Source organism: Coregonus clupeaformis, chromosome 30 (genome assembly GCF_020615455.1).
Source record: "Coregonus clupeaformis isolate EN_2021a chromosome 30, ASM2061545v1, whole genome shotgun sequence".
Taxonomy (NCBI): Eukaryota; Metazoa; Chordata; class Actinopteri; order Salmoniformes; family Salmonidae; genus Coregonus; species Coregonus clupeaformis.
The window spans coordinates 3014490-3030595 of record NC_059221.1 but is presented as its reverse complement, the minus strand read 5'-3'; the positions used below and the strand labels follow the sequence as shown (position 1 = coordinate 3030595).

General features: G+C 42.1%; 1 protein-coding gene across 3 annotated transcripts in view; it reads right to left on the bottom strand.

Annotated features, from left to right (window-relative positions):
• The window catches only part of LOC121545506 (DNA (cytosine-5)-methyltransferase 3B-like), a 96642-nt gene that overhangs the window by 18912 nt on the left and 61624 nt on the right, over positions 1-16106 (bottom strand). For all 3 annotated transcript variants that reach the window (XM_041856075.1, XM_041856077.1, XM_041856076.1), the window contains exon 12: positions 15951-16030. In XM_041856075.1, coding sequence (XP_041712009.1) covers positions 15951-16030 — 80 coding nt within the window. The remainder of the gene's footprint in view (positions 1-15950; positions 16031-16106) is intronic.

The window sequence follows — 16106 nt, the reverse complement described above, 5'->3', positions numbered from 1 at the left end:
TACTTTCCAAATGCACTGTATAAAGCACACATTGGTAATACCAGAACTGTGATTTGGTGCATAATGTCATTCTCCTTATTTAAATTGTTACTAAAGCCACAAACAATCTCAGTAAAACATTTTTTATCTAGTCTAGGCTACAGAATGATTTCCAAATTGGTAGGGCTATGTTTCTCTCCTCCATAAAAATACTCAGATATCAGTTATATTAGCCTAGCTTTCAAAAACAAATATTATATCCTTATCAAGTGAAGTTATTTCATCTTAATCATCTGGGTAAGCACATTTGCGACATTCTTTCTTCTATTAGGCTACTTTCCGACAGTATCAGACTGTAAAAAAACAATAAGGAAGTGACGGGATTTACTGGGGGGGAGGGGCTGGTCCAACTCAACATACAAATATTTTAACTGTAGCGACCCTTTGTTTATAAACGTGGATACCGACATTGCCACTTCAGCATGCTTTTGTGGCACAGTGGATGCCACACAGGGCTACGGGCCAGAAGGTTGAGGGTTAGCCGACCACCACAAACGAGCTCACTCTCCCTGCCTGTTTCATTACACTACAATCAAAGCCGGCTGAAGACAATGACCAGCTAGGGGGAAATCAGATTTTCAAAATTGTTATGCCTAATTTATAATTATATAAAATATATGCAACGAATTGTCCACCAACAGGTTTCTGTGCTAATGCACCACACAACCAATAAACAAAGCATACTCAGGCACTTCAATATCATGGTTTGCGCTTTTAACACGACAATAAATTGACTATGTCAATCTCGACAAACAGAAAATATATCCCTCCCTACCTTGTAGGCTTACCCAGTATCGGAGGCTTGGCAATCTCCGAATGTCATTAAACTTTTTGGTGTTTTGTAACAGAAGTCTCTTTCCATTCATCAATTGGCCGCTGCACAGTTTGGATTGATTGATTGATTTTATTTGTCAGTAAAAAAAAGACATTTATACAAAATTATATTTAAAAGTGACTGGGATGGCACAATAAAGTCGGGGACTTATTTCCATTGTGGTCCTTATTTTTTTTCCATAAATACATTTACAAATACATAGAAACAGACACATTACAAAGATAGAGACTAAACATGGGATGTAGCTCAGTTGGTAGAGCATGGCGTTTACAACGGCAGGGTTGTTGGTTCGATTACCACGTGGGGCTAGTATGATTTTTTTTTTTTTATAATAATGTATGCACTCACTACCTGTAAGTCGCTCTGGATAAGAGCGTCTGCTAAATGACTTAAATGTAAATGTAAAATGTAAAAAATGCTCAACCTCCAGATGAGTATGACTACAATTCTTACAAGCTTGTTTGGCTGGTAGCTTATTCTTTAGATGTTGTGGATACTGGTCGGGTGAGGTTGTGTTTCTCTAGCGGGATGTAAGCTTGGCTTCTTATATGGTGTCAAGTAATGCTTGCCTTAAACCATGTATTTAGATTGTAGGTAGGTATTGTAGTTAGCTATTGTAGGTAGTTTATCTAGGTAGTTATTGTAGGTTATTGTAGGCAATTATTGTAGGTAAGTATTGTATTCGGCTGAGCCTGGTGAAGCACGAGGCTAGCTAACCCACTACCTGGACCAATAAAGCTAGCTAGCTAGCGGGTAGCTACTAGTAACTATTAGCAACTGTGGATAGTTGTTTCCAATGTTATTTCACGCTTAAGAGTACCTGTAATTATGCCAGCTAGCTACCTACCATTCAGCTGTTTTTCTAACCTCATTATCTGAAGCGTTAACGTTAGGTAGTTAGTAGCTACTGTACTCGAAATGTAGCTAGCTTGTTGCTACCTGGATAGCTAACTAAACAATACCTGGAACGACCTAGCTGTAATATTTGGAGACGCTTTCTCTATAAGTTAATTGAAGAACCCTTCAAAAAGGGTTCAAAGAATCCCCTTTAATGGTTCCTCTAAGAAACTTTTGGGGTTCATTTTTTTACTCTCTCCCATTATTATTATTAATAATAATAAATCATAATCAGCATAACGATAACAACAATAACACAATATTTTAGTTATCAGTGTTTATTATGATTATGAAATGTAAAGCAGAATTCAAAATTCCAAATATTAGGTAAACTCCCAGCAGAGCCCAAAGTCCTATGGGTATATCCTCTGGCATGATGATGTTGATGTGTTGATTTCCTCTGTTTCCATAGCCAGAATTATTTTGCAGTGCATTTTGATTAAGCAGGTTTCCGGTAATATTCATCAGAGGTGTAGGGAGGGTGAAGTCTGTGATACAAAAACAAGTAATTATACAGATGATTAACAAAACGTGCACACGACAGTATTCATACCTTTGGGTTTTGTGCTAAATGTTAACTTAACGGTTTTCATACATTTACATTTTAGTCATTTAGCAGATGCTCTTATCCAGAGCGACTTACAGTTAGTGCATACATTTTTTTAATATTATTTTTTATACTGGCCCCCCGTGGGAAACGAACCCACAACCCTGGCATTGCAAGCGCCATGCTCTACCAACTGAGCTACACAGGGCCTACACATACACTACCGTTGAAAAGTTTGGGGTCACTTAGAAATGTCCTTGTTTTCGAAAGAAAAGCAATTTTTTTGTCCATTAAAATAACATCAAATTGATCAGAAATACAGTGTAGACACTGTTAATGTTGTAAATGGCTATTGTAGCTGGAAACGGCTGATTTTTTATGGAATATCTACATAGGCTTACAGAGGCCCATTATCAGCAACCATCAGTCCTGTGTTCCAATGGCATGTTGTGTTTGCTAATCCAAGTTTATAATTTGAAAAGGCTAATTGATCATTAGAAAACCCTTTTGCAATGATGTTTGCACAGCTGAAAACTGTTGTGCTGATTAAAGAAGCAATACAACCTTCTTGAGACCAGTTGAGTATCTGGAGCATCAGCAATTGTGGATTCGATTAAAGGATCAAAATGGCCAGAAACAAATAATTTTCTTCTGAAACTCATCAGTCTATTCTTGTTCTGAGAGATGAAGGCTATTCCATGCGATAAATTGCCAAGAAACTGAAGATCTCGTACAAAGCTGTGTACTACTCCCTTCACAGAACAGCGCAAACTGTCTCTAACCAGAATACAAAGAGGAGTGGGAGGCCCCAGTGCACAACTGAGCAAGAGGACAAATACATTAGAGTGTCTAGTTTGAGAAACAGACGCCTTACAGGTCCTCAACTGGCAGCTTCATTAAATAGTACCCACAAAACACCAGTCTCAACGTCAACAGTGAAGAGGCGACTCTGGGATGTTGACCTAGGCAGAGTTGCAAAGACATTTCTGAGTGACCCCAAACTTTTGAACAGTAGTGTACCTTGTCCATAATGTAGAGGCCTATGGGATCTTCAGTGAAGAGGTAAGGGAGGAGGAAGATGGCTGCTGTGACTGAGTCCTATAAGGTTTTAGAAAAAACATTAATTAAAATTAACTATAGATGATACATGTGATCTGTATAACATTATGAGATAAACCAATACCAATTGTACATACCTTTGTGTGCCTCTCGTCAGTATACTTGCAGACACACACAAAAGTGAGCAATTCAGTCATCTGCGCCCAATGCAGCTATAGCCTTTAACATATTCTTACCTCTTTGTTGATTGATATCCATTGAATTGTGTCCATTTTCTGTTTTAGAAATAATTTTTAAAAGGGAGAAAAGTGTCAAACACAGCCTTTTGCACAAATATGAAAAGACAGATGGTATGATAAACAATATACATTTAGATCATACAAGAGAGAAACCTTACCTCTTTCAATTTTTCAATTAAGTGCCTGCCCCTGCTGTAATCTCAAATTCAAATCCACATTTTTCAGTTGCTGCAAGAACCCCCAATAATTATGCAGGTTCCTCAATGAACCCCACCTCCTATGGGGTTCCCGGAATAACCTTTTTGGGGCATTTGTCTGTGCCAAGAACCCAACGGTTCTTTGAGGAACTTTAGAGGATCTTAGAAGAACCCTTGTTGAACAACTAATTTTTGTTGTTTATGATAACTCATGATCAATGGGCCCCACCCCGGTCGGTAATTCGACCATGCTTACTAAAAGTTTAGATAGCTGGCCGCTTGACTAACTTACCAATCAAAATAAAAACAGCTGACCTGGGCTAATTGAGTGACTCCTGATGCACAACCAAATTTCTAATTGCACCTTGTGTATTCTATTATTCTAACTCTAAACATTAAGTTGAGACCCTGACTGAGTTCCTAAAAATAATCACTATAATAATATTTTTTTGGTGAAATTGGCAGGCGGCCGCTAGTTGGCCATACCTGACGTAGGCCAACAAGTCATATTCAAATCGAATGGGGCTTTGGGAGAAAAAGGGAAATTACGATTTTAAAACAATAAACCAGACATCGGAATTTCAGCTGCAAAAAATCCATGATCATCCGACATTGGAGAGGAGAGTGAAAAAAACACCTTAGACATTTTGCGCTGCTTTGGTGCTCTCCGCTCTTTCTACAATCTACATTGTCCTCTTGCATTAGGTTAATAGTCTAACTACCACAAATGTATTGGACATTTAAGCTATGGCAAATAGGGAATAGGCCATTTGGCATGTTGCCCTGCTGTGTGCTCACTGCGCTGCGCTGTTGTGCGCTGCCAGATTCCGGCGGTGCGGTTAAGTTCAAATATGCAAAAACATCATTTGTGACATCACGAAGCCAATAGAAGATGCAATAGTAAAATCGCCCAACCCTATTTAACTGCGCACTGTAGTAGGGGACGCTTGTGATTGGCCAGCATGTGCATGCCATGCGGAAAGTGAGAGGCCGCTTATGATTGGTCAGCATCCTCTGTGCATGAGAGTGAATGAACAGAGTTTAGCGCATCTCATTGGAGGAGGTACCATAGTCTAGTTTTTGTTGTATTAACGGAGTGTCAAATAAAGGAGAAAATCACAGCCTATTATGATATAGATACTGCACATACCCTAACACACACACACACACACACACACACACACACACACCCTTTAAACCCCCTATGCTCTTTTGAGACCCATCATGGTTAGGAGATCTCTTCTCCTAACCATGGTAGACAAAATAATGGGCAACTGGGCATTTTTATACATGACCCTAAGCATGATAGGATGTTAATTGCTGAAATTAACTCAGGAACCACACCTGTGTGGAAGCACCTGCTTTCAATATACTTTGTATCCGTCATTTACTCCATTATTTTGGCAGTTCCCTGTCACGATCGTCGTTAAGAGAGGAGGACCAAGGCGCAGCGTGATGAACGAACATGTTTATTTATCATTAGCGATAAACACGGACAGTAAACAAAAACAACAAACGACTCGTAACGTCCTAGGTAACATAGACCAACACGGAACAAGAACCCACAAACACAAAGGGAAAAACAGACAGTTTAAATATGGCTCCCAATCAGAGACAACCAGCCAAAAGCTGACACTCGTTGCCTCTGATTGGGAGTCACTCAGGCCAACATAGAAATAAACAAACTAGAACTCCCAACATAGAAATACACCACATAGAAAGAACACACCCTGGCTCAACATATAGAGTCCCAGAGCCAGGGTGTTACATTCCCTGTATATCATTGGGCTATTTAGGTGGGCGCTGATGCCGCCCTATGATAAGCAGTGCCCACTTTGCCAAATTCAGGGGTGCAAAATATCTATGCTGTTGGAGAGTCGCAGCACAGTCATCTAACATAAATCATGTAGCCTATAGTAGAAAGAGTAGTAGCCTATGTGGTTTTTCTGTAGCCTACAGACTGGAGACCATTTAGACGGGCTGGTTGCTTAGCAACAAAACCGACCAACTATTGGGCAAAAGAGACAGGGTTGGCTTAGATTGTTGATAACATGTAAATATAAAAAAAAAAAGTAGTCAGTTTTATTGTAAATAAGACTAGAATATGTTTCTAAACACTTCTAAATGAATGTGGATGCTACCTTGATTACGGATAGTCCTGAATGAATCGTGAATAATGATGAGTGAGAAAGTTACAGACGCACAAACATCATACCCCCCAAAAAATGCTAATCTCCCCTGTTATTGTAATTGTGAGAGGTTAGCATATTTGTGCATCTAACTTTCTCACTCATTTTTATTCACAATTCATTCAGGACTATTCGTAATCATGGTAGCATCCACATTAATGTAGAAGTGTTTAGAAACATTGTAAATATTAATATTTACAATAAAAGTGACTTAAAAATGACACAATACATTATTTACCACTAATGTCTATTGGGCACAAAATAATCTGAAACACAACCAAAACAAACAGCAAATCCATCCAACAAGTTTGTAGAGTCACAAACTTGATGTAATCATTGCGTGCTAGGAATATGGGACCAAATACTTAACCTTTGACTACTTTAAAACACATACAGTGGGGAGAACAAGTATTTGATACACTGCCGATTTTGCAGGTTTTCCTACTTACAAAGCATGTAGAGGTCTGTAATTTTTATCATAGGTACACTTCAACTGTGAGAGATGGAATCTAAAACAAAAATCCAGAAAATCACATTGTATGATTTTTAAGTAATTAATTTGCATTTTATTGCATGACATAAGTATTTGATACATCAGAAAAGCAGAACTTAATATTTGGTACAGAAACCTTTTTTTGCAATTACAGAGATCATACGTTTCCTGTAGGTCTTGACCAGGTTTGCACACACTGCAGCAGGGATTTTGGCCCACTCCTCCATACAGACCTTCTCCAGATCCTTCAGGTTTCGGGGCTGTCGCTGGGCAATACGGACTTTCAGCTCCCTCCAAAGATTTTGTATTGGGTTAAGGTCTGGAGACTGGCTAGGCCACTCCAGGACCTTGAGATGCTTCTTACGGTGCCACTCCTTAGTTGCCCTGGCCCCGCCCATCGTACCTTTGATGCTGTGAAGTTGTCCTGTCCCCTTAGCAGAAAAACACCCCCAAAGCTTAATGTTTCAACCTCCATGTTTGACGGTGGGGATGGGGTTCTTGGGGTCATAGGCAGCATTCCTCCTCCTCCAAACACAGCGAGTTGAGTTGATGCCAAAGAGCTCGATTTTGGTCTCATATGACCACAACACTTTCACCCAGTTCTCCTCTGAATCATTCAGATGTTCATCAAACTTCAGACGGGCCTGTATATGTACTTTCTTGAGCAGGGGGACCTTGCGGGCGCTGCAGGATTTTAATCCATGACGGCGTAGTGTGTTACTAATGGTTTTCTTTGAGACTGTGGTCCCAGCTCTCTTCAGGTCATTGACCAGGTCCTGCCGTGTAGTTCTGGGCTGATCCCTCACCTTCCTCATGATCATTGATGCCCCACGAGGTGAGATCTTGCATGGAGCCCCAGACCGAGGGTGATTGATCGTCATCTTGAACTTCTTCCATTTTCTAATAATTGCGCCAACAGTTGTTGCCTTCTCACCAAGCTGCTTGCCTATTGTCCTGTAGCCCATCCCAGCCTTGTGCAGGTCTACAATTTTATCCCTGATGTCCTTACACAGCTCTCTGGTCTTGGCAATTGTGAAGAGGTTGGAGTCTGTTTGATTGAGTGTGTGGACAGGTGTCTTTTATACAGGTAACAAGCTGAGATTAGGAGCACTCCCTTTAAGAGTGTGCTCCTAATCTCAGCTCGTTACCTGTATAAAAGACACCTGTCCACAGAAGTAATCAATCAATCAGATTCCAAACTCTCCACCATGGCCAAGACCAAAGAGCTCTCCAAGGATGTCAGGGAAATCTTTCTGATTGAGAGGGGGTCAAATACTTATTTCCCTCATTAAAATGCAAATCAATTTATAACATTTTTGACATGGGTTTTTCTGGATTTTTTTGTTGTTATTCTGTCTCTCACTGTTCAAATAAACTTACCATTACAATTATAGACTGATCATTTCTTTGTCAGTGGGCAAACGTACAAAATCAGCAGGGGATCAAATACTTTTTCCCCCTCACTGTAAAGAATGGGCTGAGGGGCCCATTGTCAAGCTTCCGAAGAAAGACGACCTAAGGGAATGCAGGAATTACAAAGGGATTACTCTAATGTCTGTACACTGCAAAATCCTGAAAAGGATCATCCTTATGCACCTCCAAAAAGCTGTTGACAAGATGCTCAGGGACCAGCAGGCCAGGTTTAGGAAAGACAGACAATGTACGGACCACATCGAAACACTACGCATCATCATAGAACAATCCACAGATGGACGATATGGCCAAAATTTTGTGTTTTGGAATTCTACATTTGGTTTATGAGTTGTGCATGACCCTAGGGTGGCAACACATACATTCTAAGTGATTTCAATAGGGCTTTCTCCATTCGGATTGTTTTATACTGTTCAATCAAACGTCAACCAAAAGTTGATCTCATTCGAGATCATTTCCACACTGCCACGTAGGGCTGCAAGATATGAGCAAAAAATCCAGGCCTTATTTTTAAAGACATACTCCGGAACTTTAGTGACTACTAAGTACTTTTTAAACCTCCTGCTTTGGGCTGGATGTGTCAATGTGTAGTTCATGCATGAATAATCTATGTCCAGAATTACTGTCTTACCTCAATTAGCCACAAAATCCCTAGTTTGAAAGCAACGGTTTTTCTGGAAGCTGTGCTGCGCCATTTTCCCTACATTCTCCCCCACGTTGGCCAGCCCCCTATCAATTTGATTTCAACCAATGAGCTTCAGCCTCTCGCTATATGAGTGACACCTAGCAAGATGCACATGATGCACACACAGCAGAGTGAGAGAGAGCAATGACGTGATGCACATATCTGCAAATATGTGATGTACTATGCAATTTTCAGGGACCACTTTTGGCTCGTGAGCGTTACTTTCAGAACTACTGGCTAAAAAGTATACAAAAGTACCAGAGAATCCCTTTAATCAAATATTGCAATTGTGATTTGACTTGCAATTTAGATCAACACACTCAGGTGAACTGTTGTAAATGGAATTATTATTCTAGAGTTAGAATGTAATAGTGGGCACTTTGAATACAGTGTTGTTTGACATGACCACAGAGGGCAACCCAGAAACACTTGGAGGAGCGACATCCAGGCAGAAATGACTGATAGCAGCCTCAATTGGTGTGACCTGGAAAAATTGCCCCGAACCGAGTGAGATGGAGGACATTTGTCAATGGCCTATGCTCCTTATAGGAGCCAAGGGCTTAAGTCAAGTAAGTCAAGCCTTTGCCAGGAATCAGAACTAGGCTAAATAAAGCCAATGCAACTGGCTTGGCTGTTTTACAAACAGTACAACATGGATGGGCATTCATAAAATTGCATCGCGGGCCGACACTGTAGGCTGCACTAGTCTAGATTTGTGGGGATAGAAGGAGAGCAGCCAGGACCGGGCCTGAATACAAAGATGTGTGTGTGTGTGTTTGCGTGCGTGTGTGTGTTTGTCTGTGTATTTTAAACACAGAGACCAAAGTCCACAGACACAAAGGCGCCGCTCTGGGACTCATTGTATAACTGACACAATAACAAAGCTGTAAACTGACTGCAGCTAACGGTCAGTTATAACAAATGTTCAGTCCCAGAAACATGGGACACACCATTATCATCAACCATCAACAACCATCATCACCACTGCGATTTTAGAGTATGTGTTGTTGCTAGAGTCGAACCATAGGGAGGTCACAGGTCCCATTTGAGGATCCTCTGAAGTCAGTTCCAGAAACCCGGAGGCATATTCAAAAAACATCTCAGAGTAGGAGTGCTGATCTAGAATCATTTTAGCCTTTTAGACAGTGCTGGAAAAAGTAATCAATTGTCATACTTCAGTAAAAGTAAATATACCTAAATAGAACATGACTCAAGTAAAAGTCACCCAGTAAAATACTACTTGAGTAAAAGTCTAAAATTACACTACATGACCAAAAGTATGTGGACACCTGCTTGTCAAACATCTCATTCCAAAATCATGGGCATTCATTGCTTCCATTCAGCCACAAGAGCATTAGTGAGGTTGGGCACTGATGTTGGGCGATTAGGCCTGGCTCGCAGTCAGCGTTCCAATTCATCCCAAAGGTGTTCAATGAGGTTGAGGTCAGGGCTCTGTGCAGGCCAGTCAAGTTTTTCCACACCGATCTCGACAAACCATTTCTGTATGAACCTTGCTTTGTGCACAGGGGCATTGTCATGCTGAAAGAGGAAAGCACAAACTGTTGCCACAAAGTTGGAAGCACGGAATCATGTAGAATGTCATTGTATGCTGTAACGTAAAGATTTCTCTTAAATGGAACTAAGGGGCCTAGCCCGAACCATGAAAAACAGCCCCAGACCATTATTCCTCATCCACCAAACTTTACAGTTGGCACTATGCATTTGGACAGGTAGCATTCTCCTGGCATCCGCCAAACCCAGAATCGTCCGTCGGACTGCCAGATGGTGAAGCGTGATTCATCACTCCAGAGAACGCGTTTCCACTGCTCCAGAGTCCAATGGCGGCAACCTTTACACCACTCCAGCCGACGCTTGGCATTGCGCATGGTGATCTTAGGCTTGTGTGCGGCTGCTCGGCCATGGAAACCCATTTCATGAAGCTCCCGACGAACAGTTCTTGTGCTGACGTTGCTTCCAGAGGCAGTTTCAAATCAAATCAAATTTTATTAGTCACATATACAGTGGGGAAAAAAAGTATTTAGTCAGCCACCAATTGTGCAAGTTCTCCCACTTAAAAAGATGAGAGAGGCCTGTAATTTTCATCATAGGTACATGTCAACTATGACAGACAAAATGAGAAAAGAAATTCCAGAAAATCACATTGTAGGATTTTTTATGAATTTATTTGCAAATTATGGTGGAAAATAAGTATTTGGTCAATAACAAAAGTTTCTCAATACTTTGTTATATACCCCTTGTTGGCAATGACACAGGTCAAACGTTTTCTGTAAGTCTTCACAAGGTTTTCACACACTGTTGCTGGTATTTTGGCCCATTCCTCCATGCAGATCTCCTCTAGAGCAGTGATGTTTTGGGGCTGTCGCTGGGCAACACGGACTTTCAACTCCCTCCAAAGATTTTCTATGGGGTTGAGATCTGGAGACTGGCTAGGCCACTCCAGGACCTTGAAATGCTTCTTACGAAGCCACTCCTTCGTTGCCCGGGAGGTGTGTTTGGGATCATTGTCATGCTAAAAGACCCAGCCACGTTTCATCTTCAATGCCCTTGCTGATGGAAGGAGGTTTTCACTCAAAATCTCACGATACATGGCCCCATTCATTCTTTCCTTTACACGGATCAGTCGTCCTGGTCCCTTTGCAGAAAAACAGCCCCAAAGCATGAAGTTTCCACCCCCATGCTTCACAGTAGGTATGGTGTTCTTTGGATGCAACTCAGCATTCTTTGTCCTCCAAACACGATGAGTTGAGTTTTTACCAAAAAGTTATATTTTGGTTTCATCTGACCATATGACATTCTCCCAATCCTCTTCTGGATCATCCAAATGCACTCTAGCAAACTTCAGACGGGCCTGGTCATGTACTGGCTTAAGCAGGGGGGACACGTCTGGCAATGCAGGATTTGAGTCCCTGGCGGAGTAGTGTGTTACTGATGGTAGGCTTTGTTACTTTGGTCCCAGCTCTCTGCAGGTCATTCACTAGGTCCCCCCGTGTGGTTCTGGGATTTTTGCTCACCGTTCTTGTGATCATTTTGACCCCACGGGGTGAGATCTTGCGTGGAGCCCCAGATCGAGGGAGATTATCAGTGGTCTTGTATGTCTTCCATTTCCCTAATAATTGCTCCCACAGTTGATTTCTTCAAACCAAGCTGCTTACCTATTGCAGATTCAGTCTTCCCAGCCTGGTGCAGGTCTACAATTTAGTTTCTGGTGTCCTTTGACAGCTCTTTGGTCTTGACCATAGTGGAGTTTGGAGTGTGACTGTTTGAGGTTGTGGACAGGTGTCTTTTATACTGATAACAAGTTCAAACAGGTGCCATTAATACAGGTAACGAGTGGAGGACAGAGGAGCTTCTTAAAGAATAAGTTACAGGTCTGTGAGAGCCAGAAATCTTGCTTGTTTGTAGGTGACCAAATACTTATTTTCCACCATAATTTGCAAATAAATTCATTAAAAATCCTACAATGTGATTTTCTGGATTTTTTTTTCTCAATTTGTCTGTCATAGTTGACGTGTACCTATGATGAAAATGACAGGCCTCTCTCATCTTTTTAAGTGGGAGAACTTGCACAATTGGTGGCTGACTAAATACATTTTTTCCCCACTGTACATATTTAGCAGATGTTATTGCAGGTGTAGTGAAATGCTTGTGTTCCTAGCTCCAACAGTGCAGTAATACCTAACAATTCACAACAATACACATAAATCTAAAAGTTAAAGAATGGAATTAAGAAATATATCAATATTAGGACGAGCAATGTCGGAGTGGCATTGACTAAAATACAGTAGAATAGAATACAGTATATACATATGAAATGAGTAAAGCAGTATGTAAACATTATTAAAGTGACTAGTGTTCCATTATTAAAGTGACCAGTGATTCCATGTCTATGTATATGGGGCAGCAGCCTCTAAGGTGCAGGGTTGAGTAACCGGGTGGTAGCCGGCTAGTGTTGGCTATTTAACAGTCTGATGGCCTTGAGATAGAAGCTGTTTTTCAGTCTCTCGGTCCCAGCTTTGATGCACCTGTGCTGACCTCGCCTTCTGGATGGTAGCGGGGTCAGCAGGCCGTGGCTCGGGTGGTTGATGTCCTTGATGATCTTTTTGGCCTTCCTGTGACATCGGGTGCTGTAGGTGTCCTGGAGGGCAGGCAGTGTGCCCCGGTGATGCGTTGGGCAGACCGCACCACCCTCTAGAGAGCCCTGCGGTTGCGGGCAGTGCAGTTGCCGTACCAGGCGGTGATACAGCCTGACAGGATGCTCTCAACTGTGCATCTGTAAAAGTTTGTGAGGGTCTTAGGAGCCAAGCCGAATTTCTTCAGCCTGCTGAGGTTGAAGAGGCGCTGTCTGTGTGGATGGACCATTTCAGATTGTCAGTGATGTGTACGCCGAGGAACTTGAAGCTTTCCACCTTCTCCACTGCGGTCCCGTCGATGTGGATACAGGCGTGCTCCCTCTGCTGTTTCCTGAAGTCCATGATCAGCTCCTTCTTTATGTGGACGTTGAGGGAGAGGTTATTTTCCTGGCACCACTCCACCATAATCAGGCCTACTACTGTTGTGTCGTCTGCAAACTTGATGATTAAGTTGGAGGCGTGCATGGCCACGCAGTCATGGGTGAACAGGAAGTACAGGAGTGGGCTGAGCACGCACCCTTGTGGGGCCCCTGTGTTGAGGATCAGCGAAGTGGAGGTGTTGTTTCCTACCTTCACCACCTGGGGGTGGCCCGTCAGGAAGTCCAGGACCCAGTTGCACAGGGCGGGGTTCAGACCCAGGGCCCCAAGATTAATGATGAGCTTGGAGGGTACTATGGTGTTGAAGGCTGAGCTATAGTCAATAAACAGCATTCCTACATAGGTATTCCTCTTGTCCAGATGGGATAGGGCAGTGTGCAGTGCGATGGCGATTGCATCATCTGTGGATCTATTGGGGCGGTAAGCAAATTGAAGTGGGTCTAGGGTGTCAGGTAAGGTAGAGGTGATATGATCCTTAACTAGCCTCTCAAAGCACTTCATGATGACAGAAGTGAGTGCTACGGGGCAATAGTTATTTAGTTCAATTACCCTTGCTTTCTTGGGTACAGGAACAATGGTTTGAACTCAGTAGTGAGATGATTTTTACTCGCTACACGCTTCAGCACACAGCGTCCCGTTCTGTCATCTTGTGTGGCTGACCACTTCGCGGCTGAGCCGTTGTTGCTCCTAGATGTTTCCACATGACAATAACAGCACTTACAGTTGACTGGGGCAGCTCTAGCAGGGCAGTTGACTGGGGCAGCTCTAGCAGGGCAGAAACTTCACAAACTAACTTGTTGGAAAGGTGGCATCCTATGACAGTGCCACGTTGATAGTCACTGAGCTCTTCAGTACGGGCCATTCTACTGCCAATGTTTGTCTATGGAGATTGCATGGCGGTGTGCTCGGTTTTATACACCTGTCAGCAACGGGTGTGGCTGAAATAGCCAAATCCACTCATTTGAAAGGGTGTCCACACACTTTTGTATATATAGTGTACATATACCAAAAATAACGACTTAAGTACTTTACAACACTGGCTGGTCATAACGGTATTGTTTATTGTTGTTCTTAAAATTCAAATTCTATATTGCGCCAAATTTGCGCACACCCCATGTTCCATAATGTTGTCATGGAAAATATGAATGTTGTTTCCAACTACCAATCAGCAATTGCGCTGTAAATCCGGCTGCATATTGGAACGTTGAGATTGCTGAAAGGCCAGTCTCTTTGGCAAATGACAGAAGTGGCAAGGAGTGGAATGTTAGCTAAAAAGACTGGTACCCAGACTGATCTATTGGACTGGAGGTATTCGATAGAAGCAGCCAGCCAAGCCTGGTATCGATGCCTCTAGTCCAGTGGTTACCAACCTTTTCTGAGTCAAGATCACTTTTGGAGTCAAAAAGCAAGCCAAGATCTACCGCTCAGATTTATTTTAAACATGACTTAAAAAATGTAAGCCTATGCAACATTAACCTAATAAAGATAGTTCTGTAGGACTGAGGTTTGTGCATTAGGCCTAATACAGTATCACAGCATATTGGCTATCCTTGGCCTGCCAATATTGTTCTTCTCAGACCATATTATATTTCAAATCTCGAGCTTTGATAACAAAATAGATCAGTTGTTGTATCACTTGCGAGGCACAGCTGAGCATTAATTGAAATTGCTCGCTCTTTTCCTCCAGTGAGATTGACCAGAGAGAGGGGACACAGTCTTCCACCTGATGGCGAGACTCGAGTAGCACCACATTATTTCTGCCTCATGCACAAATTCATGCTGTTCCTATGACCAGAGTAAGTGAAATATTCCTTTATATTAAAATAGACACGAAGATCTGCTAATAATAAAAATGCAGGCCTATCGATACACTTGGCTACTCATTGATTGCAGCTGCAGTGCTGGTTGTAGCATGAGTTGAAGTAGGGAGAAGGGAGTTTTATGTTTTGTAAAAGTGTTGACAGTGCTGAATAAAAACAAACATGAATTCACTCATAAAAACATTAGCTCTTTGCTGTATGTGTTGACAGTTTCTGTCTGTTCATGGTTTTAAAAGTTATGAAATCTCACATAGGCTAGTATCAAACTTTGCCATGGGATCCTGGAAGCTGTATGCACGGTGATTTGAGCTATCAGATTGGCCAGCGCAGTAAGCACACTTGATTTAGCTATCCTGGTCTGCCGGGTAGGTGGAGTTTGTCCCTTCAGACAAATTAAATGGTTCAAAATGGGAACACTTTGCCTACCCAGCACGCAGGGCTTCTGAATCAAGTACACCTACCACCAACAGCGCAAGACGAATTGAAACAAAGTAGGAACGCAAGGCTTTATCGCTGGCTTTTCTACAGAAATGTTTGGTGATCGACTAGGAATGCCTTGAAGATTGACCAGTTGGTGACCACTGCTCTAGTCCCTTACACAAGAAAGAGAGGCAAGCCCAGGCATGTACGACTCTAAAATTCTGTACACAGTGGCTCTATTGACAGAATAGCTCTCGATGACTACTGTGGAAATTCTTCTTCCAGAGAGCTGCACAAACACATTAATAAACATTTTGACACATCGCAGGGCTCGGAGTGGATTAAATGTTTAGGCAGGTAGGTGTGTGTCTGTGTGTCATTCATCTCAGGGTGTCCTGCCTCTTTCAACAATTATTTTATATTCTACAAGTACAACGTGGGATCTACTTTATACTCAGTGGGTGTTGTAAGGATGGTTGTGTGAGAGTGATGACAGTTAAAGATAATATTGGTGTATTTCTTGGGAGTGTGCAATTTCTGACTGAGAGGGCCTTAGAGAAGTGCACTAACCTTGCATGCTTGGCAAAGGCCTCCTTCAAAAAGTGGGTGGAAGGTTGCCGCTCTTGTTTTCCCACACGAGAGGCAAAACTCTGCCAGAAAAAAGACCGACAGTTTATGTTCCATAGCTACATCAATTAGCGATATTTTTTTTTAGGAATGTCTGAA